Here is a 26,953-nt window from a genome sequence, read left to right on the forward strand (position 1 = left end):
AACCACCAGTGAAGGATCCATGTGAATCACCCGACCGTAGGGCGAAGCGAAAGCGGTCGCGCCACGAAAAAAGCGTCGCGGTGCAACGCACGCAAAAGAGCAATAACCCAAAACCCAGACGACGAAAATTCCCTCTTTCGTTAATCAGCGTACAAATTTAAACGAAGGGCAACATTCCCAAATACGCATTTCGTCGTACTTTTCAATGACCGTGCGCCGGACCAATGGCACGTCCACATTCCGGTCACGTGCCTCGCGCTTAAGGTGGCAGCACTGCTTTCACATAACCTTATATTATGATGTCCAGCATTCCGTAATATTGTGGCGATTGTGGGAAAAAAAACAGAGCCAGATTTGCGCCGCGTATACGAGTGTCGCGGCTGCCGTTCACCCTTTTGCGTTTGTAATGTGATAGGAAATTGCGGGCGAGATGGCTAACGAAGTGTTCGATATCGAGTTGCACGACGAGATTTTCCATGTTGAGGAGCAACCATATGATACGTTCGACAGTGATGATGCTATTGAAGTCGAGGAGGTAAATGTGCTTTTGGATGTGCCACTTTCGGCTTGATTGTACCGTGCGATTCGTGATTATGTGGGCACTGTTCCCTTTTTTAATGTCACACCTTATGTTAAGAAAGTCCATAGAAAACAACACTTTTGTGCTATTTTTCACGTGCCAAAGTCTAAATAATGAACTTATTTATTGTTGTAGTCTCAGGATTTAGCTTTTTATTTGTTTTTAGGGCATATACGATGCAGACCTCAATGTCAATGAGTTAATCCCGTGAGTATACCAATTACTTAGCAATACATATTTGCCTGTCTCTCTTAATGTACACAAACAATAATGCATCAATCACAAAAAGGCTATTAGAAATATTACAAGAGACTCATCCTCCATAAAATATTTGACAAACACACATGTATTTACATAATGAATCACCCTCAGTTTATAAAAATTTCAAAATGTACTTGGGACAAGTTTCTGAGATTTATATGTCTGAATAAACAGGTGAAATTTGTAAACAAAGTGTCTAATAAATGTGCAAAGCAATCTTTTCATTTGTTTGTTGTTTTGGTTAAACAAAAACTAATTGTGTTTAATTTATTACTGTCTATGCTAAATTGAATGTAAATAACAACTTTACAAATGTATAATTATAAATTAAATGATTAAGAATAATAATGATTAAGAATAATAATTTTAGTTTAGACAAAATGGACAAGTTTATTTAGTTTTATACTGACAAAATCAGTAGTAAAAAATACAAAACATCAGCTAAATTTGATAAAATAATTAAAATTGTTTTGTGATCAAGATAAAGCGATAACAAATATTAAAAATTTGATCTTTATGTTTCTGATAAAAGATATCAATGAAGAATAAAATATTCCCACAGTGATAAGAATTGAAGGTTTCTTCTAGAAAACACAAATTGTGAATAGTTTTAATTAAAATTTCTTAATTTACTTCGAACTATTATATTACATTTTCTCTAAAAAAAAGTCAAATTTTTATTTAAATAAAATTAACAACAGTCACCTTGATTAATCTGATACACTGTAACCTTGGTGTGCTATAATTTTTACAATTTTAGAAACTTTTATGCACATACGTGTTACATAATGTTATGAATGTGCGTTGCACAAAAATATAATTAAATTTGATTTGCTTTTGCGGTTTTAAATTAAATTTAAATTATTAAATTATTGATTGTTGCACAGTTCGGGCGATATCGAAACGGTCCAGCTGAACGAGCACATGGTCGACAGTCCGGAGAAGACGGGACCGCAGGACTTCGAGCTGCGCCGCGTGCTGGGCAAGGGCGGCTACGGCAAGGTGTTCCAGGTGCGCAAAGTCACCGGCAAGGACTCCGGCAAGATATTCGCCATGAAGGTGCTGCGCAAGGCGTCGATCGTGCGCAACCAGAAGGACACCGCCCACACCAAGGCCGAGAGGAACATCCTCGAGGAAGTCAAGGTATGATTCACGTGGGATTTGATGGCGAATTATTAAGCTGTTTTATTTGGTAGCACCCATTCATCGTCGACCTGATCTACGCCTTCCAAACCGGCGGCAAGCTCTACCTGATCCTGGAATACTTGAGCGGTGGCGAGCTGTTCATGCGTCTGGAACGCGAGGGCGTCTTCCTCGAGGACTCGGCCTGGTATAAAACCGTTCGCATCAGTCAGACCCTCCGTATAATGCGTAATTTTTAGTTTCTATCTGGCTGAAATCACGTTGGCGTTGGAACATTTGCACCAACAGGGAATTATCTACAGAGACCTGAAGCCCGAAAACATCCTGCTCGACGGTCAGGGACACATCAAGCTGACCGATTTCGGGCTGTGTAAGGAGCACATTCGGGAGGGCATTTTAACGCACACGTTCTGCGGCACCATCGAGTACATGGCGCCGGAGATCCTCACGAGGCACGGACACGGCAAGGAAGTCGACTGGTGGTCTCTGGGTGCTTTGCTTTATGACATGTTGACTGGAGCAGTAAGTTGTCCGACGATTTATCTATTAATTTCGTTAAGTTAATTATTATCTATCTCCATATTCTGTAACTTTAAGAAATTCACTTTATACTATATCTGTTTGATCTTAGTCAATTTCAAGTGTTTCTAAAGGAGCTGGTTAAAAAATGGATCTATTGTTTGTCTCATATTTTCGTAACTTTTGGCCCAACTTGGTGTGTATTAACCTAAAGGACATACCTACAATTCAATCTAATAATTTACTTTAGATTCTGAAGAGTTGTCCTCTTCTTGTCATTCTGTTTTGTACTCCACTGAATATTTTGTAAAACTAATGAGTTTTGATTAATACAGTCGATATTGAGTTATTTCAGTTTTAATGTTGAAGAAAGACATTATTTAAATTTTGTTCATACATCAGAAATTAGAAAAAATCCTCCACTATGATTTTTATAATTAAATTTTGACGCACTAATCCTGAAGATGACCCTTATCATTATTTTATGGAAACAATAATTTTTTTTATTCAGTCTCCGGAATTTCTCCGCCATTTTTGATTATAACTTAAGATGCAGTTGACCGATTTGGTTAAACGAACATTCAAATTAAAGATAATTGAATATTCTACAACTTTTATATATATATAGTTTTGAGATTGGTCCAGTATTTCAGACACCAGAGATTTTAATAAGTTGGTCGACGATTTTTTGGCAAAAACCCGTGCTAAATATTCACATATCGTGCTTGATATTATTGTTAAGTTCATTTTGAATTTTTTTACGTATAGATGACACATTTACGAAAAATATAAGCTACTGAAAATAAAAATTGAACTACAAACTATTAAGTTATGATTTTAAAATGGTGGACCAAAATTCAGCTTTTTGACTATTTTTACGTTTTGTCTCTCTATTATTGATACAATTGAGATTGAATCTACCCTAGGTATAATAATATTGTATTATAAAAAATTTGGTTTATTTTTTGTCTAAAAAACTTCATTAAAACTAGATAAAGAAGATGAAGCATTTGTCTTCCATTTACACTTGAATTCATCATATGAAAAACATGTTACGGGAGAAATAATAGAGAAAAATGAAGCCAGAATTTATTAAATTACAATTTAACTATATCAAAAGATAGATTTAATTTCAATTCTTGCAATAAACGGAAAAAAAATGAAAAAGACCTCAAAAAGCTGAATTTTCGTCTACTAATCTTCATAACTTTTTAGTTTGTCGTTCGATTTTCATTTACAGTAACTTATTTTTTTTTCATAAAAGTGTCTTCTGAATGTAAAAAAATCAAAGTGGACTTTCTGTTACATCCAGCATGAAATGTGTATTTTAGATATCAATTTCTCACCCAAGAACAGATTTTATTAAGTTATTAAAATCGCTGGCATCTGAACTACTGAACCAGTCTCAAAACTATACAAATAAAAGTTGTAGGATATTCATTTATCTTTAATTTGAATGCTTGTTTATTCAAATCGATAAATTAGATCATGAGTTATACTCTAAAATGTTGGTACGACTCTGAAAATTGAAAATAAAAAATACAAAAAATTATTTTTCGAAAATATTTTCACAGTTGGGAAAATTAAACTGTGATTTTTATATCTAGAAAACCTAAATTTATAAGAAAATCATAGTGGGATGAGCAAGTCAAAATGGTTTTAGTTTTAAACCAGTATCATTGTTGTTCTACCTGTTTCCTAATATGAGAAACATATTACGGGAGAAATTGTGGAGAAAAATGAAGCCACAATTTATTAAAATACTATTTAATTATATCAAAAGGTAGATTTAATTTCAGTTGTTGCAATAAACGGAGAAAAAACAACGAAGAAGTCATCAAAAAACTTAATTTTCGTCTACCAGTCTTCATAACTTTTTAATTTGTCGTTCCATTTTCATTTACAGTAACTTATTTGTTTCATAAAAAGTGTCTTCTGCACGTAAAAAAGTCAAAGTGGACTTACATTTATAATTTCTGTTACTCCCAGCATGAATTGTGAATTTGAAGCATCGATTTGTCACCTAAGAACAGATTTTATTAAGTTATTAAAATCGCTGGCGTCTGAATTACTGAACCAGTCTCAAAACTATACAAATAGAAGTTGTAGAACGTTCATTTATCTTTGATTTGAATGATTGTTTATTCATTTCGATCAATTAGATCACGAGTTATACTCAAAAATGTTGATACAGCTCCGAAAAATGAAAATAAAAAAATACAAAAGTCACTGTTGTTCTTTCTGCTTTCAAATTTTGATAATCTGTTTTAGAGACACCTTAACATTTAGATTTGTAAAAATAATATTACTTATTTAATATTAATATGAATAATATAAAATAAAATTAAATATTTTTCATTGTTATGTGTACTTATCTGACTACTAAACTAATTTTATTAATGTCAAATATGTTTTTTTATTAGAAATAATTTATTCTAGTCTTTTGCATTTTAGATGTGGCAACTATAATAAAATGGCACGAAATGAAATATACCCTAGGTTGACAAACTTGATAAAATTGTTGTTGTCTTTCATTAATCAGCACATTTGATCCATCAGCTACTTATTAGGTTCCACATTTTTAATATTATATTTGTTGAAAGTACCTTAATACGTTAGTTAATCTGGTAATAGTGTATTAATTATTTAAAATATTTTAGCCACCATTCACGGCCGACAACAGGAAGAAAACGATAGAAAAAATCCTGAAGGGCAAACTGATACTGCCGCCGTATTTAACGAGCGACGCCCGCGATTTAATACGCAAACTGCTAAAGAGGCAAGTGACCGCGAGACTGGGGGCGGCGCCGGACGACGCTAAGGCCGTCAAGTCGCACAACTTCTTCAAGCTCATCAACTGGGAGGACGTGTTGAGCAAAAAGTACGACGCACCGTTCAAACCGCCATTGGTACGTGATTGTCGCTTTTGTTCTAATAACCAGTCGATCAATAATAAATGTGTGTTTTAGAATGGCGACGACGATGTGTCGCAGTTCGACAGCAAATTCACGAGGCAAACGCCGGTCGATTCGCCGGACGAGTCTACCCTCAGCGAAAGTGCCAACCTTATTTTTCAGGTGGGTGAAATTAACTTTAAATTAAATTAATTTTACTAATTAATACTAATTAATTAATTAAATTGATTTTATCCAGGGATTCACCTACATAGCACCCTCGGTGCTCGAGGACATCTACCGGCCGCAGTCGCGACCCCAGATACTGAGGGCGCGTTCGCCCCGCAAAATGGGAGGCGTCCCGCTGCGCCATTACTACGGCATGAGCGCCACCCCCGCCTCGAACGGCATGGACGCCGGCGTGAACGTGGGCGCGTCGACGTCGAGATCGGGCATCAACATCGGCGGGGCCTCGTCGCGGGTGGTCATCACGGGGATGCCGCTGGCCCGGGGCAGCACGCCGTCCAGGCCGATGAACGTGGACGCCGCCCAGGACGTGAGGATGGGCGCCTCTGCATCGTCGCACCGTAAGTTTTGTTCGTTGCAGTAATTCAATCAGTAACCGGTTTGTTGATGCAGTGTTGAATATCGGTGCCGGTTCGTCGCACCTCGGCCTTCCTCACCACCTGGGACCGTTCGCCAATTCGACCGGCCACTTCGGCGTCCATCATCAGAACAACGAGGAAATGATGGAGGTTAGTCAGGGACTGCCGCAAGTGTAGTATGGGATGGATTCGGGCAACTAGGATCGTTGTAATTTTAGTTCATTTTTTTGATTTTGTCGGTCTTGCATCAAATCTGATGATAGTTATAATTATTAATTGAGTTGTGTACGTGTGACGTCTGCGGCCGGCCGGGTTCTCACTCTGTCCCGGTTTTCGCTACGGCGTGTTGGTGCCGTTTCTGTGTGTGTTTGATGTCGACACTTTTCGATGGTTTACTATGTTAATGGTAGAAATTGGGTATTTATTTTGACTCGGGCAATATTTTTATTAACTTCACACTCTAATTTTAGGTTTCAAAATCTAAAAATATTTGAAATTTTATTAATATAATATTAGTTTTAGTTTACTTAAGTTACTTAAGCCATATTTATTTATATTAAGCAGACGTAAAACCACAATATTTTATATTTTTTATATAAATCAACATTGTGGGACTTATAATCCTTGACGTAGCTCAATCAAAAGTTCCGTTAATTTTTACCAAGTGATTGAAAAATTTCGACATCACCGAAAATATAGTTGTTACATTAATTCAAAGAAAGTGGTAAGAGTAGTGTGCATGTACCATAATTGTCATAGAGTCAATCATTAGCTTTTGCCTCTCATTGTTGAAGCATTTATCCATTCGAAAATGGAGTAAATTGGTGGCCACAACATAATGTTAGCAGCAAACTACATTTCGTTTAGGCCACCAAGTTCCATTCTCGAAGTAAGCGAAATCTACAGCACCCATTGTAGGTAGCATTTGCAAATCATTTACTTTTTTCAGCAGTCCAGCGACGGCAGCGGCACGCCCTCGATAAACTTTAGTCAGCCGGTTTATGTGCGAGCCATGAATAGATGAATGTGTGTACCTTGATTCGTTTTCTTTTAGCCAAATTTAGACCAATTCACGAGACACCGCAACAGCGAACACTCAACTCGATGCTCCATTGGGTAATTTCGTCCCCCCTATTACCGATTAAATGAATTCTCACACGTGCGAAATTATCAGTGGACTTTTGTGAGTGGTTGTTAACCTGTTTAGCTCAGGGTGACCCGTTTATAATGCATTGAAAACCCCGACAGAGAGAGTCGTCGTGCCGTAGGGGTCGTTTAGATCAATTTTTTTATTTTATTGGATATATCCATTTTGTTGTTACCATAGTTACAAATCACTTATTTAATATAGTAATTAATATTTATGAAACTTTTTTTTTACTCTATTTTACCTCATAAAAGCTCTAATACTATTAAGCATTAATTAATAAGGGTTTTTTCTATATTAATCAGTACAAAATTTATATTAAACTAAGTGGTTTAGGTTTTAAATCAATCTTTTAGGCATTTTAGGTTCTTGTTCCTTAGATTAATTTTCGTTTACCTTATTTCATGAGTTTTGGTGCATTTAACATTTATATTGTGTTCACTTGGACTTTTTGCTCAATTTTTTACGTTTCTCGCTTTTGCCTAAAAGTTTGCTAAACGTGAGTTTGGTTTTAGATTAATATTTAATTGATATGTCTTTTTTTCATCTACGTATATTAAATTAATTGCCTGACTGATGATGATGATGATGATAATGAGGAATGATTAAGTAAACGAACGGAATTTATTTAAATGCTATTGTATGAATTGAAACTAATGAATTATATTGTTTACTTAATTATTTAAATTTATATAAATATACATTGTTTTTTTGTTATTATAGAAATAAATGTCTTAACGTTTTTATTTTGTTTTACCTTTTTATTATTGAACACTTGGTGAGTAATTAATGTACTAACACAGTCCAATCCAATCCTTGGTTTTTATCAGAGTTTTTATGTCTTAAAATAGAGTTTTTAGAACCGAAGGATAGATAGTTGGTGGTTTCAAAAAATATCCGTTCATTCTTTACTATTGTAGAAATTCGCTGGTGTTTATTACGGGTATAAAAGTAGTAAATTGAGTAATTTATATTTTTTGAATACCACCAACGACTTACTAACATCTGTTAAATACGCACTTCTTGAAAATTAATTATATAAATGAAATATTTTTGGAAGTGTGTAATGTTGTGGAATGTTCCTGTCATATCTTGATGCACTCATTATTTTAGATGCTATTTTTATGATGCTTATGAGCCATAGAAACCAGTGTAAATGTATGTACATAAAATCATCTGGTGCGCCCGCAAAAATACAATTAACAATAAGATAATTAATGCATAATTATAGGGAATCACTAACTTAGAAGTGTGTCTTCCTAAGTAGTTTACGAACTTTTATATGATCAATTAGCAATTAGGGACATGTAATAAACAATTTTAGTAGTAGAGAACTATGGGCAATCTTAAACATAGATATTTACGCTCAGTATAAGTTGGTAGACCTAAATCAAATTAATTAAATAACATTGTGAATGTTCTAGTTTATAATAATTGACTGACCTACATACATTTATAAGAATTCAATCGCATTTGTAAATATTCAGCTGTGAAACTTAACAAAATCTAATTATATCAGTGTTTGTTAAAAGGAAGGATAGTGTAATAATTTTTGTGGGCGCTCTTTATATTGAATAACGATACTTTAGTCAGGAACCCCTCCTTAAAAAAGGTGCAACGTATGTGTTCATAATTGTAAAAAAATCATATACACCAACATAGAATTTTATAAATACATATATTAATTAATTAATATATATACCTGTTTGAACAATGAATATGCACAAAGCAGTCGGACAGGAAGCGCAATCTTTACCACTACGATATTGTGTTAAGAAAGAGCTAATTGTGACGAGTAGAGCAAATCGAGCATTTCTGTTGTAAATTCGTGGAAACTAGGTACGAAATTCCGACAGGGAATCCCTAAAACCAAACAATTGTGCTTAACGAATACACGTGGTCTGCAAAAAATACCACAAACAATTTACTTTGTCGTTGTTTTTTCGTAAGTGTAGAAAGTTTTGAATTTTAATTTGAAGTTGTGTGGCTAGGAGTATTTATTATATATAAATAAATAGGTACATTGTAAACTACATTACTGATTCCTGAAAGTGACCTGTACATAGTTAAATTTAGATACATACATATATTAATATTACCATGGTTTTCCGGAATTTTTTATTTTTGTAACTGTTCAAACTGCCTTAATATGGAACTCAACTCTGTTCAGGGATTCTACTGTTGAGAATTATATTAATTACTGATTTTATATGATAAAACTACGTATAAAATTTTATATAAGTTCATGTTCAAATATAAAAACATTATGGCAATGGAATTAATGAGTAATTAAATTTTAAATAAATATTTTTTAAATTACGCATTTTTATTCATTTAACCAACGAATTATATCCTTGATATTGATATTTTTATTTGTCTTAGTCATGTATTTATCCTGATTCAACATGAATTAGTTATTAATACTGCTGTATGTACTTAAAATAATTTATTTGTATCATCTAACTTGATCTTCTGTTGCTGCGTTTTCGGTGGTTTTTGCCTCAAACGCAAACCACTTCTTCTTATTCAACAGGAACATAAGCATTAAAAGTGGCAAATGAATTAACGAATACCTAAACAGTTTTCTGGACGACGAACTGGAAGAATCTTTGTAAAATTGATACGCTGCAAACAAAAATAACGTTCCATTATTATATAAAAATAAATTTAAAGGCGTTATACCTAAATAAATAAAGTACAAGTTAAGTGGAGTGCTCTCAAGCAAGAACCACCAGTTGGTGACATCCAGGAACGGTGCGGCCACACTCATAGCCTGCAGAGCCACGGTGTGTCTCAAGGCGACCCGCCGACACAAGGCAGGATCGGTCACCGCCATCATGCGGTACCCCGCTCTCGAATAGTCGGGCCTCAGGTTCCACGACAGGGCGTTGAAGTGCGGAAACTGCCAGCTGTACAACAGGGCGGCCATCAACCAGGCACCTGGTCCTAGAGTTCCGGCACACGCCGCCCAGCCCATCAACGGAGGGATTGCCCCAACTGATTTGCGTAAATTTATCAATAAGTTGTACAATTTTTTGTCCATGTTATTATACCTATTGATCCAACCCACGTGTTTAAAATACTGATTCGCTTCATGGGTGTGTACACGGATGTGTAGAGCAGCAAGTTTGTGAGGCCCAGAAGGGCAGTCAGTTCGTTCACGCCGAAATACAGGATGCTGAGGCCACTTGCACTGGCACCGGCGGCGAACAACATTGAATGCAGTGGCCTGAAATTAATTTATACTTTAGGTTGTACGTTTAAATCATTTAAATGAGGACTTACGTCAGTTTTCCGCAAACTATAACTCGCTGTTTTGTCCTGTTCATCTGTGCATCAAATGGTACTTCATGAAACTGGTTGACAGCGTTTGCTGCCCCTGATAATAGGCCTGTGCCTGCAATGCACATGGCGAATGTGGACCAGTCAAAGGGAGCTGGGGCCACAGCGTAGCCTGCCATTGAAGTTATGACTACCAGTGCTGCAAAAACATTGAATACTTTAAACTGGTGTGTTTCATTTTGTTAAATTTATTGAACTCAGTGAACATTACATTCTTGTTTTTAGATATTTATTGTGTTTTACATACTGGTTAGACGAATTTTGGACAGATTTAAATAGTGTTGTGTTAGATTTGATCTGTCTGTTGACGGAGTTGGTTTCCATGCTGGTATTTGACTAGGTTTCACTTTTAAATCATCTGTTGTTATATCTACGGTGGCTGACGCTTTACCCTTTGTCTGATTAACGAAATGTGCGCTTGGAATGTTAAAATTAACATATTTCTACAAAATAATTAAATATAAAAACTTATAACTTATAAATTTATGAAGCACTTGCCTTTAGTATTAAATTATTTGTTTGTAAAATTCCTAAAGAGTTTTTGCATAATTTTAAGTGAAGATGTAGTATATTTGACATTATATGTGGTTTTATTTAATGCACATTTTAATATTTTTGTTTCGTAACGTTGAGGTTAGGTTTCCTGGGGATTATGACATTTTCAAAACATCAAATTTTCAATAAAAATATTATTAAATTCGTTTATTGATTACACAGAATAAATTAATTTGACCTAATAAAATAATATACATAATAATTTCAATATTATAAATAATAAATAAAAAAAAATAAAATTTAAACTTGCGCGTAATCTGGGTTGCATAATCTAAAACGCTTAGCTTTTAAAATATAATGCATTTAAATATTTATAATTTTATTTTTAATGAATATATTAAAATAATAAATGTAAATTAGAAGTAAATTTTAAATTAATTATTAATAAAATATCACTAAATATTATAACATAAAAATATATTTTTTAAAATTTTAAATTTATTAATAGTAGTTTTTATTTTGTCCTTTCTGAATGTTTAATATTTTAGTATAATCATTATACTTAAATATTACTTAAAAATATTTTTTGAATCAATATAATTATTAAAATAAATTTTTAAATTAATTATTAATAAAATATCATTTGATACTATGATTTTATTATTATTATCTTTAAAAATAACATAAAAATATATTTTTTAAAATTTCAAATTAATTATTAATAAAATATCATTAGATACTATTATTTTTTCAAATTATAATCAGAAATAATTTATTATATGAATAAAGTTATGTTAATCGTAGTTATTAACATATTTTGCCCTTAAATTTTATTTCTAAATATTTAATATTTTAATATAATCATTAAAATTCAAATTATAAGTACGAATTAAATTTTATATTAATTATTAATCACTCAATATTTTATTACTCTTTTTCAAATAATTTATTAAGTTAATAGTAGTTATCATTTTGTCCTTTAATTTCATTTCTGAATGTTTAATATTTTAATATAATCATTATATATAAATATTACTTAAAATATTTTTTTGAATCAATATAATCATTAAAAATAAAATTATAAATATGGAATATAATTTAAATTGATTAATAATGAAATATCATGTAACATTATATTATTTAGTTATAATTATTTTTTTTTTTCAAATATTAATAGTAGTTATTTTGCCCTTTATTTCATATCTTAATTAATTTTAGACTGATAAACTGCATATAAATGCATGAAATAATTTAATTAATTCTTATTAATGTTCATTCACATAAAAATAGTAATTTTGCCTTCGAAACTTTTCTATTCCATTGTAGTGATTTGAAAAATTCAGATTATTCAGTTTAAAACCACATAGCATGAAGTTTAAATTAAATAATTATATCAGTTTGGATATTCAATGATTGCTACTATGATTAATGGATATTATTTAAATAAAACTTATATTATTTTAGTTTTATGGAATAAGCCCTCATCTATACTTAATTATTATTTGCTCACAGTCTGAATAAAACCGTAAATTAAAAGTAGGATTTAATATATTTATTAATAGTTAATAAGAATTATTAAAATTTATATACTTATTTTATGAGATAATCATATTAATATTTAAATAATGTAATTTTTGCCATTAAAGACCTGTTTTAAGTTTACATGTAGGTAATTGTAAATCGCTATTCTAATTAATACTTAAAAATAATTACAGTATATCACACACCCTTTTAGTTACAGGTGGGTAATATATATTTTAATGCACTGTGAGTATCGTATGTCACATCCGTTCGCTTTAAATGCCTTATAATGGATTTACATACGATAAACAAAGAGTGCACCCCCAAATACATACGGTCAAACTACGCCACACCACACCACATGTCGCATTTTGATGAAACCGAAAATATAGGTTAAACTGCCTGTGAAAATCAAACATTACATTTCTATTACCAAGAAATCAGACACACTTTCGGTTATACTTGTGGAATATGTCAATATTTGTCGATTCATACTTTAGTTTCTCTTTCGATTCCCTTAAAACCACACATCTGGACCATAATTAATTATTCTCATTCATTTATTTGATTAAAAAAGTGTTGTAATTTGAGGAATTTAATAGTAAAGTAGATCGAAATGTTGAAAAGATTTGACCCCCTGTTCCAGTCACACACACACATGCAGACGCATCAGAAAAATATTCCGGGTGGTCGGTGATGTAAATGAATTTGGCGAGGCGTGCACCGTTGTAGGGATTAAAAAATCCCGGGGCACGTTGAGACCGTTCTTAGCTTTTTAGACTGCTTTTCTGTCCCAGTGAACTTGAGGGACCGCATCTAACACGCTACACAAACAAAATCTCCTCTTCGTTTCTACGCCGATTCATAATTTATGCCTACTTTGTTCGGCTATTCGGCAAGAAACTTGAATTGATTGTGTTTGGTGAATGTCCCGGGGCCAATATTTGCTTTCTTTCATTCCTCCACGATTTGTGCAACTGCGATCCGGTTCACGCTCAAATGCAAATTCAATTCTTACATACTTAACGTATTAAAGTGTAAACCATGTTGAAGTACTCAATTGGCAACATTTTATTGGTGATTTGAGTAATTAAAATCTGTCGTACTGGTCGAGGAGCGAAACTTAATAAAGCCGTGTGATTAAGTTTTAATATAGCGTCGGGAAGTAGGAAGTCCCCCTCTCGTAAATAGGTGTCAACTGTCGGTGTACTTATCACCCTCGACATCTCAATCTTGCCGCTGTTATCGGACACCATAGCCACCGCCGCCGCCGCCCTGATAATGGACTACAATGCCACTTGACTCCGCCGCAGATTGCTGACTGTTCCATGCCTCCATTCCGCCATTCTAACTGACGGCCTTTGTTGTGCTGACAACAACAACATCCACGCCGCAGCCCGCGAACAATGGACCACAAAGGGGCCGCGATTCTTTCTAAATTATGCGATTTATTTATACTTAATTAATTTATGGGGAGACCCCACCAAACCAATTTCAACACATCAGATAACGCAGTATCTGCGATTGCTCTTTTCCCCGTTGGTGCCTCAAACTCTTTCGAAAGATTATCGCATCACCTGCGATTTTTTTTTTCAAGGTTTTTTATGCAGCTTGCTCTTTTAGTCGTTTCTTTTGTGGGGGAGGTCTAAGAACCATCATCACAAGTCTATTAACAGGGCAAATATAATGCTCAAAAGGTTGTAAAATGTTCAATAGGCTTGTGACATAATATGGGATTTTATTTCAACTAATATTGGTTTGTAATACCATTGGATTTATTTTTTTCTTTGGAATTATGGTTCACACACAATCTTTCTAATAATTTTGGGCAATTGGTGCTTTAAAGGTACACCTTTGGTGTTTGATAAGACAATCTATTGGAACAAATTGGGATGAAATATACAACTCAGACGTGCATCAATTCATACTTGATGAGAATAGTGAAATTGGGAGTTTCTGGTCTCTTCCATTTTGTTTAAACTATAACTAGTGGCAAACTAGGATGTTGGTGAAATGACGTGGTACGTATTCAGGTTTTCGATTAACCAATGCGAATGTTAGACGTAGGTCGGTCTTAATCTGACTGGATACCTACATCACAACTGTCAAATTCAGCGATCAGTTCCATTGAGGAAGGCAAATCTGGCGTGCGGATTAAGGTGGGATTATTTCCGACCCCGGTTTAATCTCGATTCGCATCTGGACCATGCATACTCCCATCAGGTCTGCATCTACGTATTACACGCATAATCATCTTCATTTAAATTACAACGTTTATTTCTGATTCAGTTACTTTCTGAACTATATAATTCTGTTCATTTTTTTTATATTATAATAATTTTATTAGTTATTGAATACTTCATTATATCTGGCATCATAGAAATAAGATTTTTATAAACTTCTGCACATAAATTTAAAAAACTTACAAGTTAAAATATAAAAGAATAGAACAATTAATAAAATATTGACAGATTTTCATATCTGTCATTTTAAAAATCACATTTTCATAAATTTAAATCTAATTAGTTGACTGTTTCAAATTAGTCATTTACATTTTGTTTTGGTCTTACAAACTTTTGCAAATAAATTTAAAATACTTACAAGTTAAAATTTAAAAGAATAGAATAATTTATAAAATATTGGTACATTTTCATATCTGACATCATAGAAATTAGATTTTTATAAATTTAGAATTAATTTGCTGAGTGTTTCAAATTGGTAATTAACATTTCAGTTTGGATTTAAAACATAAAAACTTCCGCACATAAATTTAAAAAATTTACAAGTTAAGATATAAAAGAATATAACAATTTATAAAATATTGACAGATTTTCATATCTGACATTCTAAAATCAGATTTTCATAAATTTAAGTCTAATTAGTTGACTGTTTCAAATTAGTAATTAACATTTCAGTTTGGATTTAAAACATAAATTTAAAAAACTTACAAGTTAAAATATAAAAGAATATAACAATTTATAAAATATTGACAGATTTTCATATCTATCATTTTAAAAATCAGATTTTCATAAATTTAAGTCTAATTAGTTGACCGTTTCAAGTTAGTCATTTACATTTCAATTTAGTCTTACAAACTTTTACATATAAAGAATTCAAAGTTTTTGGACCAAAATATACTTTCCTCTTGTTCGATTTTTCGAATAATTATTTTTGAGTCTCTTAAATCTCTACACAATTATTAATTAATTAATTTATTTAAAGGTGAAAAATTTTTTATTTCTGAATACCTGAATTCAGAGTTTTTTAGTCTCTAAAGTCCAAACAAAGTAATTTTTAGACCAATTTTCATTTTTGATTATCTTCTCTCTCTACACAACTAAACTTATTAATTTATTTAGAGGTGAAAGAAAGATTATTCATAAATCTGAATTCAAAGTTTATTGGTCTCTAAGTTTGTGGAATAAAGTAAGTTTTTGGACCAAAATGTACCTTTCTCTTGTTAGATCTTTCAAATAATCATTTTTGAGTCTTTTGAGTCTCTACACAATTAAACTTATTAATTTATTTAAAGGTGAAAGATTTATTATTTCTGAATATCTGAATTCAAAGTTTATTAGTCTCTAAAGTTCAAATAAAGTAATTTTTGGACCAAAATCTTGATTTCTCTTGTTAGAATTCTCAAATTTTCATTTTGATTATCTTCTCTCTCTACACAACTAAACTTATTAATTTATTTAAAGCTGAAAGAAAGATTATTCATAAATCTGAATTCAAAGTTTATTGTTCTCTAAGTTTGTGGAATAAAGTAAGTTTTTGGACCAAAATATAAGTCTTCAAATTTGTCGAATAAAGTTTTGAATATTTTCAATCTCCACGCAACTAAATTTATTAATTTATTTAAAGGTGAAACATTGAATATTTCTAAATATCTGAATTCAAAGTTTATTGGTCTCTAAGTTTGTGAAATAAAGTAAGTTTCGGACCAAAATTTATTTTTCTCTTCTTAGATCTTTCGATTCTTAATTTTTGAGTATTTTCAGTCTTTACACAACTAAATTTATTAATTTATTTAAAGGTGAAAGATTGATTTTTTCTAATTATCTGAATTCAACATTTTTGGACTAAAATTTACTTTTATCTTTTCACATTTTAATTTATTTAGTCCACTAAATTTTTAAAATAAAATATTTCTTGAGCATAATTTAATTTTCTCTGGTTAAATCTTCCAAATACTCCTTTCTGAGTATTTTCAGCCTCTACTCAATCAAACTTATTTACACATTTAAAGGTGAAAGAGTGAAAATTGGGACCAAAATAGACTTCCCCCTTATTTGAAAGCTGCCAATTTCAAATAACACAATAAACGTGTTTGAAAATATGGCAAACAACATATTAATAGTGTCATTGTCCGACGCACTCTATTTACGCAGTACCACTATTGAGGGCCAGAAGTTCGGACCAATTGAAATGGCAAAATGGGCGAAATGGTAGCACCACACAGTAGTTCGTATCGATTACAAACAATTTAAGATTACAATTGTTAATCTGGTGTTTGGGTTCCTGTCGTTACCTGAGTCCGGACCCCACACAATCCCACAATCACGGGACACACCTTAAAGACTCAAACGTAAGTGTCCATTAAAGACGTAAGCCGGCAACTTTATTATTAATTGGTTTGCGAAGGCATTAGGGGTTTTTACGTGATTAATTTGTCAACGGATTTCTGGTGTAATTATGGTATCTGGTTGCCGGCTCAATTTATTCGAAGGGAAACAATCCAAATTAGGAGGTGGATGAAACCAATCTGGTTTTTGAACTGGAGCCAATTTAATAATGTATTTTTGTCTGTCAGCCAACAATTAATTTGCCTTGCCTGGAATGTAATTTGAATATTACACACATTGATAAAGTCATTAGTGGCCTAAATGACGTTTAATAGTTTGTACAAGTAATGTAGAACACATAGTTAAACCTGAGACTAGATAAAGTAATTACATCTAAATCATGATCTGTCTAAAGCACAGTGGCAAGCAGCTTTGGAGGAAAGTTAGAGATCTGTTGCTTGGAAACGGACGGAAATCTCTTTGGGTGCAAAAATACACCAGCCACCTCTCCCTTTTGCTTTTGCCTCTGCCTTTGCTTTTGCTTAAGTGTCGCCGTCTCGATTAATGCGTTGAAATAAAAGTTTTAAATTAAAACCTTTGTAATAACAAAAACCAAAAAATAAATTTAATTACTCTTCTTTCGCACGGCGAAAATAATTAATTATGTGATTAATAAGTCCCGGCACAGGGCGGGGGAGTTGGAGTTGTCTTTTCGTTTCGAGAACGAGTCCGGGTGATTATTTTATTATTGGAAAAACGGCACACAAGTTAAATAAGAATGCTTGAGATAACTTCTCGCATGTTTGTGGCTTTGTGGCTTCCATTGATAAGTTAAACGCGTAAAACGAGTCGGGCCCTTTTGAACTGGCGATTTGTTCGATCGTCCGTGTAACTTTGTCGGTCTTAACGTAATCATAACTCCTGAAAATGTATCGGTACGGTACTTTGTGGATTTTTGCGATTAACTACCGGTACCGTTATTGATATTTCAACTTATCCCCTCATTGTTCAACTATGTCTTTATTAACGGGAACTTTATTTTTATTTTCTGTGCAAGTGTTTTTTTTTGTGGGCTCGTTTTACTTTATGTAATGCCGCTATTTAAATATTTTACTTCAGATTTACTTCAATAATTGTTACAAAACATATAAAATATCAAATATATTACTTATAAAACATAATAAATAATGTACTACACTTAAAATTATGTAATGAAATTGTTAGAAATTTTAGAAGCAGATATTTTACTGTCAATACAATTTTAGGAAACAAAAACATTAAAACGGACTTAAAATAAAAGCCACATGAAATCAAAATATTAAATATATTACTAATAACATGTAATAAATAATGTGCTACACTTAAAATCATGTAATAAAATCGTTAGGAATTTTAGAAGCAGATCCTTTAATGCCAAATCAATTGTAGGAAACAAAAACATTAAAATAGACTTAAAATAAAAGCCCCATGAAATAAAAATATTAAATATATTACTAATAATATATAATAAATAATGTGCTACACTTAAAATTATGTAATAAAATCGTTAGGAATTTTAGAAGCAGATCCTTTAATGCCAATACAATTTTAGGAAACAAAAACAGTAAACTGGACATGAAATAAAAGCCACGTGAAATCAAAATATTAAATATATTACTAATAATATATAATAAATAATGTGCTACACTTAAAATTATGTAATAAAATCGTTAGGAATTTTAGAAGCAGATCCTTTAATGCCAATACAATTTTAGGAAACAAAAACATTAAAATGGACTTAAAATAAAAGCCACATGAAATCAAAATATTAAATATATTACTAATAATATATAATAAATAATGTGCTACACTTAAAATTATGTAATAAAATCGTTAGGAATTTTAGAAGCAGATCCTTTAATGCCAATACAATTTTAGGAAACAAAAACAGTAAACTGGACATGAAATAAAAGCCACGTGAAATCAAAATATTAAATATATTACTAATAATATATAATAAATAATGTGCTACACTTAAAATTATGTAATAAAATCGTTAGGAATTTTAGAAGCAGATCCTTTAATGGCAATACAATTTTAGGAAACAAAAACATTAAAATGGACTTAAAATAAAAGCCACATGAAATCAAAATATTAAATATATTACTAATAATATATAATAAATAATGTGCTACACTTAAAATTATGTAATAAAATCGTTAGGAATTTTAGAAGCAGATCCTTTAATGGCAATACAATTTTAGGAAACAAAAACATTAAAATGGACTTAAAATAAAAGCCACATGAAATCAAAATATTAAATATATTACTAATAATATATAATAAATAATGTGCTACACTTAAAATTATGTAATAAAATCGTTAGGAATTTTAGAAGCAGATCCTTTAATGCCAATACAATTTTAGGAAACAAAAACAGTAAACTGGACATGAAATAAAAGCCACGTGAAATCAAAATATTAAATATATTACTAATAATATATAATAAATAATGTGCTACACTTAAAATTATGTAATAAAATCGTTAGGAATTTTAGAAGCAGATCATTTAATGCCAATACAATCGTAGAAAACAAAAACATTAAAATGGACTTAAAATAAAAGCCACATGAAATCAAAATATTAAATATATTACTAATAATATATAATAAATAATGTGCTACACTTAAAATTATGTAATAAAATCGTTAGGAATTTTAGAAGCAGATCCTTTAATGCCAATACAATCGTAGAAAACAAAAACATTAAAATGGACTTAAAATAAAAGCCACATGAAATCAAAATATTAAATATATTACTAATAATATATAATAAATAATGTGCTAGACTTAAAATTATGTAATAAAATCGTTAGGAATTTTAGAAGCAGATCCTTTAATGCCAATACAATCGTAGAAAACAAAAACATTAAAATGGACTTAAAATAAAAGCCACATGAAATCAAAATATTAAATATATTACTAATAATATATAATAAATAATGTGCTACACCTAAAATTATGTAATAAAATCGTTAAAAATTTTAAAAGCAGATCCTTTAATGGCAATACAATTTTAGTAAACAAAAACAGTAAACTGGACATGAAATAAAAGCCACGTGATATCAAAATATTAAATATATTACTAATAATATATAATAAATAATGTGCTACACTTAAAGTTATGTAATAACATTGTTAAGAATTTTAGAAGCAGATCCTTTAATGCCAATACAATTTTAGAAAACAAAAACAACATACGAAACATAATAAATAATAATATTCACTTAAAATTATGTACAAATAAAATAAAAAAAAACAAAAATAATAAATAAAAATGAATATATAAAAAAGGATAATATTTTGATGAAGTGTTGTCGGCTCCTTTTTGTAAGATTATACTAGTAGCTTTAACAAGATTGTAAAATTATAAGAAATGAACTCATAACGGATCAGTTTCATGGTCGATTGAATTGAGCACCTTGTGGGAGGTACGTTATGGGAACCATATTTTCCACCTTTCTTTTCCAACAATGAAACCAATTATTCATTTTCAACAGGTACCTTCACAATTGAATTTCAAATTTATTGTGATTGCTTATTATTGAGAAGTGAATACGTCTTACTACTTTTAAGCGTTTAAGAAAGGATTGTGTATGTTAAACATATTTTCCGCATCTCTAAACACAATGTGTGTGTGTTACTTTCTTAACAAAAATTCTTTTACATTTATAATTACCATTTATTTGCCAAGTAGAACACAAATTCCAATAACTGGACAAATACAAAACGTAAATTATATAAATAAAATATGAAAATGAACCAATATTTTAGAAATTGTTCTATTTTTTTATATTTTAACTTGTAAGTTTTTTAAATTAATCTGCAGTAGTTTATGTTTCAAGAAGAAGCAAATTAATTCTATATTTAAAAAAATCTCATTTCTATAATGCCAGATATGAAAATCTATCAATATTTTATAAATTGTTCTATTCTTTTATATTTTAACTTGTAAGTAATCTATTTTTCATCTTCAAATTAAGTGAGTTATGTAGAAATTGAAGTGGCTCAATAGTGAAGATTCAAAAGACTTAAGAGAAAAGTAATTTTGGTCCAGTTGTGGTATACTAAAGGTATCAAAGTATGAATAAAATATTGATGACATTTTAATTAGCTGTAAATGTGATATACATAATTCAGATTATGAATCTGCATACCAATTAATAAAACACACAAATTATAAACATGGGCAGCAACAAACAAACAAAAAAAAAAAAGCTGTTGAATGAATAAAATTAATTGGTCGTGATTAGTGAAAGCTTATTAATTAATAACAATAACTATTAAATTGCATTGTTCACATCGCAAACGAAAATCGTCCGATTGCAATTATTCGTACGGCTATAGCTAATAAATTTTTCAGTAAAATAATTCACTGGTCCGTAATGTATTTACAATTACTAATTAAAATTGCCGTTCATTATTTCAACAACTGCATTGTGTGCGTGTGCGAACATATAACAAAACTTTAATTATTAAAAACTGTTTGTAAATATCACTTTTTAAACGGCCGTTCAATTCGACAGAAATTCACCACCGCTTATTTTTTATTTATCGCGGGCAAATAAAATTAGTTTCAGTTTTGAGTGGCCGAAGGCGATTGTCAAGGTGTGCCGGCGTAGCTGACGCAGCAAACGCCCCAGGTCCTAATGCATTAGAAGTATTAAACTGCGAGGATTTCCAGCCATTAGATTAGACATTCATCCCCCTCGCGCCTCCCTTAATGCATCCTTATCCCGGGCACTAAAATCAACAACCGGTGGTTGTTGTGGTAACAACACCGGAGTTGTTTTGTCGATACTTCTCGCTGTGTTGGGTGTGTTACGATGGAAGTGGTGGCTCAAAAGAGAACGAAGAAGAGGAAACCTAAGGCGAAGCCTGAGGATCTGTTCAACGTGCCTGGTGTCCACAAACTTGTTCTGGACGAGGACTTACAGAGGCTACTAAAGTGTGAGGTCGGTGTAGATGTTTCCGTGGAAAATCCGTGGATTTACCTCAACTTCCGGGACGTGTTGGACCACCTACAGACTTCCAAAGACTCAGTCTTTACCCCCTACAAGTCGGACTTGGATGACTTCCCCTTGGATAACCTCTTAGTGGGTTACATTCCGGATGAAACCAACGACTACGACGAGTTTTACGTTTGTGTCACCGAAGAGGCTCAAACTAAAATCAGTGCCCTTGTAGACAGGTTAAAGGAGGAACAGTACAAAAAGTTGAATCAAGTCGTCGTAAAAACCTCCAAGCCCTGGCTTCCTCAAGGGAGTGACCACTTGGTGGTGGGCATCATGAATTTGAACACCAGGCCTTTGTTGCAAATACTAATCGAGTCCAAGTATCCCATTTACAGCGGCAGGTCACGATTCAGAATTAGTAACAGCATGAACTACACCGAATTGACCTGTGACCAACGCATCCCCGTCATAAGTAAAAGGAGAATTGATAACTGGATGCAGGCGGCTCCAACTTACACCACCAGAGAGGCCCAAACTGTGTGCACGTTCCCCAGGAATGCAACCACCCAATACAACTACCAGTACGACCAAATTGAGCTGGAACCCTTCGGTGGTAAGGTCAGTAGTTACTTCGAAAGACACAGTAAGTCCCTGACAGACATGTTAACAATCAATGGGTCGTTCAACTTGTACACCTACGACTACAGCGAATTGTTGGCAAGAGGACAACTGCCTTCAAAGAGAGACCAGCTGAAGGTGAAGGAGTTTATGTCGTACTCGGACATCCGGAGGTGCAGGGGGAGAATGGTTGAAGCCATGACTTGGCACCCTTTGTTCAGTTGGATCTTCGTTGTTGCTTACTCCAGCTACTCCTCTTATCACTACATTTCTAACGAGCCCACTGATGATGAGGTCTTTAGGGCAGTTCATGACCCTAACTACGTTTTAGTTTGGAGCCTATTTGATTATATGTCACCTGTACTAATTTTGGAGGCCCCAAGAGAAGTAATGAATCTCTCCTTCTGCCCTTACGATGGCAACGTACTAATTGGTACTTAACTGTTTTTTAATCATTCAACTCCATGTTCATACCTCATGTTTTTTTTAGGGGGTTGCAAAAATGGACAAATATTAATATGGGATATTAGAGATAAAATCAAACCTTATGACCCCATCCTGAACCTAAAACAGAAGTCAATACGCCAGCAAATTTATTTATTTTTAAACTGGGAGCAATTCCTCCAACCCATAGAAGTAGTGAGGCCCATACTCACATCTGATTTGACCTGCTCCCACAAAAGCCCCATAGTGGGAATCCGTTGGAGGTCCCCCTTCCATGACTTCACAAAAACAGGACGGTTAATAGAAAGGGATGACACAAAAATTTCAATGCAATTCGAAAGCTGCAGCTTGGATGGCACCATCAACCTTTGGGACATGGTGCAAAAGTTGAGCTTTAAAGACACAGCGAAGCTGAAGCAATTGAGACGCCTGAAAAGGAAGCCGAGTGCCTTAAGACTGTCGGAGTCTCCGTACAAAAATCTTGATTTGAGACCCATTTATACGGTTAACGTATCTAAGGATGATAAAAATTTACTGGTTACCCATGCTTCCATTAAAAAGTACTCCAACCTCACCTATCAGGTTGAAAATCTGGAACTTAAAGACGAAGGCAAAGCAGTATTTCATCCCATAATTAACCGTTCGGAAGAAGTTTATGCTGACATGCACATAGGGACAATGAAAGGTAAGTACAGTACTGAACAAATTCTCTAATTAAGACTCTTTTATTGCAGGAGAATACGGACACATAAAATGGGACGGCCAACAATTAGATGACGACGAACTAGTTCCAGCAGAAAACTGCCAGTTCCTGAACTACAGCTCTTGTCACGACGGCCCAGTTGTTCAGACAGCCGTCAACGAAAGCGGTACCGTACTCACAGTTGGAGGCACAATATTCGCCTTGTGGAGGGATGAGTGCCAACACGGCCCGGTGTTGTGGAGGAAGGTGGACGATTTGATTTGTCAGGGAAGATGGCACAGCAAATCTGGATTCAGCATAATAAAAAGTAACGGATTTATGGAGTACTGGAGGCTGGAGGTTGATAGTAATAATAGGTTGGACCAAGTGGTGTTGAACATTGGAAGCAATTTGATTTGGAAGGAGCAGCCAAGAAGTGTGAACGAAAATTTGTTCGCAGCTGGTGATGAGTTTGGCAACTTAAGATTACATCTTTTGGACACGACCAAAGACCAAAACAGCGAAGAGTTGGATGAGTTTATTTGCCGTGAAGTAAAGGCAAGAAACAGTTTCAACAAGTGGCAAAAAGAATGGTGTGACAGATATATTATAAAACCCAAAGAGATCAAAGTTGAGGAAAAGAAACTCCAAAAAGAAGAAGAAGCCACTAAACCACTAACTAATTTAAGGAAACCAATTATTTTGAAAGAGTTCCAAAAAAATAAAATAAAATGGGACAACGAATATAAAAAAAGAATTCAACAGACGATCAAAAACAAAAAGAAATTAGACATAAACGAATTAAAGTGGCAAAAAGAACCGTATGAACAACTTGAAAAACATAAATTGGAGAAGAAACTGAAACAAATTGAGATTAATAAACGACGTGAGGAGTTGTTCAAATTTGCAGTGGAAACTATTTTCCCTGCTCAAGAAAAGATGCACACAGAAATTGACCCTTATAGTTTTCCATTTTCTGATCAAGAAACTGTTAATTGCTTCAGTTGCTTCGAAAATATATGCTTAGAAGCTGAAGAATTTATAAAGAACAATCCTTACGAGTACGAATATAGTATGGAAGACGCAATGAGTAAAGTCAACGAAAGGAGAAGAAAACTTTTTGAAGCTCAAGGTCCGATTCATCCTCACAAACTTAGACTCATCGAAGAAAGGCAGAAGAAGTTGGAAGAGGAGAAAAGACTAGAAGAAGAACAACAAGCTGCGTTGAAATTGAAACAAGAACAAGAGGAGGCGGAGAAAAAGAAAGCAAAAGGAAGATTGAAAATGTCCGGAAAGTTAAAAGTTGCCAAAGAATTAATTACAGAAATTTCTGGAAAGAAAGATGATGCTGATAAAAATGAATCGTTAAGTGAAAAAAGTGAGTTAGCTGTCAATGAGAATGTTAATTAAAGTAATTTAAAGAATACTTTAGAACACTATTAATTATAATTATGATATAAAAAGTAATTTTCTAATATTTTCTAGAATATTAATAATTAAATCGAAAAAACACAAAATAAATTGGGAGCAGAAAAAATATTAAAAGAAAAAGACAAAGCAATATGACTGATTGTTCAAACCCAATTTGTTGGTGTAAAAGACAAAATGAACAGAGTTAATTAAAGGAGAAGAAAACGTTGAATCTAAGAGTTCCATTCATCTCTACAATCTTAGATTCATCGAAGAAAGGCAAAATAAATTAGGAAAAGAAAAATTATTAAAAGAAGAAGACTAAGCAACTGAAACAAAAACAAAACGAGACTGACAAAATAAAACGAAAAGAAGATTTAAACTATCAGAAAAACTAAAGTTACCAAAGATTTAATTACATGAATTTCTGGAAAGAGGCATGATGCTCATAAATACGAATAATTAAGTGAAAATGTCAATGAAAATATTGAAAGTATTCCAAAGATAATACTTTAGAACTGTAAACTAAGTTTTTCCTGAGGAATGATAAAAGATTGATAATCAGCTTTCTAAAACTTATTGTGAATTGTAATTATAATTATAACCAATTGATACAAAATAATAATTTTCTAATACTTTCTATGGTTAATGTGACTGATTGTTCAAACATTATTTGTTGGTGTAAAAGACTATGAACAAAGTTAATGAAAGAAGAAGAAAACTTTGAATATAAAAGTCCCATTCCTCTCTACAATCTTAGACTCATCGAAGAAAGGCAAAATAAATTGGGAGAAGAAAAATTATTAAAAGAAGAAGATGAAGCAACTGAAACAAGAACAAGACGAGACTGAGAAAATAAAACGAAAGGAAGATTTAAATTATCAGAAGAACTAAAGTTACCAAAGTTTTAATTACATGAATTTCTGGAAAGAGGGATGATGCTCATAAAAAAGAATGGTTAATTGAATAAATTGAACTAATTGTTAATGAGAATGTTGGAAGTATTCCAAATAATATTTTAGAACATTAAACTAAATTTTTCCTGAGAAATGATAAAAGATTGATGATCAAATTTCCAAAGCTTCAAGTTTCATTCGTCCCTACAAAGACAAAAGACATTGGAATAAGAAAAAATATTAAAAGAAGAAAAAGCAGCGTCAAAATTGAAAGAAGAACAAGAAGATATGGAGAAAGAAAAAGGAAAGTTGATAGTCATAAAAACTGACCATAAAGTGAAAAAAGAGTCACCCCAATATTGAAAGAAGAAATGAAATGATTAAAAGACTTCTAAAGCTTTATCTGAAAGTTTAGTCTAAAGACTCTTTTAACTTTGACTTTAAAGAATTTTATAGTGAATATGATTGTTCAAAAATTAATATGTATTTTTTTTTGTAATTAATATTTTGGGAGGAATAAAATGGTGAATTATTATAGAAAATCAGAATATGAAAATATTGTAAAAAACTTGTTTGTACAATAAATTTCATTTATAAATTAAATTAAATTGTATTATTTATTTTCAATAAAAGTTGCAAAAATACAATTAAATTGTATAATTTATAATAACATTGTTATTTGTTTTTTATTTAATTGATTTCTACTTTCGAATAATGTAATCACGTCGTTTTAATTAGTTTTTACTTTGGTTTTTGTCGAAAATAAATTATTTTCGGTTATTTTTACGAAACGACATATAAAAATCAATTTGCGAAAGAAAATAGTTTTTTAAATTGC

At 32.1% G+C, this 26,953-nt stretch overlaps 3 protein-coding genes across 4 annotated transcripts; 2 read left to right on the forward strand and 1 right to left on the reverse strand.

The window, feature by feature from the left end:
* Positions 1-282: 282 nt before the first annotated feature.
* On the forward strand, positions 283-7,892 carry LOC109594784 (ribosomal protein S6 kinase beta-2). Of its 2 annotated transcripts, none has more exons than XM_020010022.2 (10): positions 283-535; positions 747-787; positions 1,729-1,984; positions 2,038-2,171; positions 2,224-2,506; positions 5,164-5,412; positions 5,473-5,580; positions 5,657-5,984; positions 6,037-6,152; positions 6,952-7,892. In XM_020010022.2, exons 1-10 carry the CDS (start codon positions 431-433, stop codon positions 7,024-7,026), a joined length of 1,695 nt encoding a protein of 564 aa, XP_019865581.2. In that variant the 5' UTR covers positions 283-430; the 3' UTR covers positions 7,027-7,892. The 2 variants fall into 2 exon arrangements, with proteins under 2 accessions (XP_019865581.2, XP_019865582.2); XM_020010023.2 differs by having other exon boundaries at positions 6,955-7,892.
* A 1,688-nt stretch (positions 7,893-9,580) lies between these two features.
* LOC109594776 (protoheme IX farnesyltransferase, mitochondrial) lies at positions 9,581-11,129 on the reverse strand. Its single transcript, XM_020010016.2, has 6 exons — positions 10,990-11,129; positions 10,739-10,934; positions 10,435-10,630; positions 10,203-10,378; positions 9,832-10,146; positions 9,581-9,774 (listed from the first exon to the last, which is right to left on the reverse strand). The coding sequence occupies exons 1-6, from the start codon at positions 11,068-11,070 to the stop codon at positions 9,605-9,607; spliced, it is 1,134 nt and encodes a 377-aa protein (XP_019865575.2). The 5' UTR covers positions 11,071-11,129; the 3' UTR covers positions 9,581-9,604.
* Positions 11,130-21,936: 10,807 nt separating this feature from the next.
* Positions 21,937-25,219, forward strand: LOC109594768 (dynein axonemal intermediate chain 3-like). The gene is made up of 4 exons (XM_049967315.1): positions 21,937-23,116; positions 23,174-23,812; positions 23,862-24,519; positions 24,565-25,219. The coding sequence occupies exons 1-4, from the start codon at positions 21,937-21,939 to the stop codon at positions 25,217-25,219; spliced, it is 3,132 nt and encodes a 1,043-aa protein (XP_049823272.1).
* Positions 25,220-26,953: the final 1,734 nt, after the last annotated feature.

This window comes from Aethina tumida, chromosome 5 (assembly GCF_024364675.1).
Source record: "Aethina tumida isolate Nest 87 chromosome 5, icAetTumi1.1, whole genome shotgun sequence".
Taxonomy (NCBI): domain Eukaryota; kingdom Metazoa; phylum Arthropoda; class Insecta; order Coleoptera; family Nitidulidae; genus Aethina; species Aethina tumida.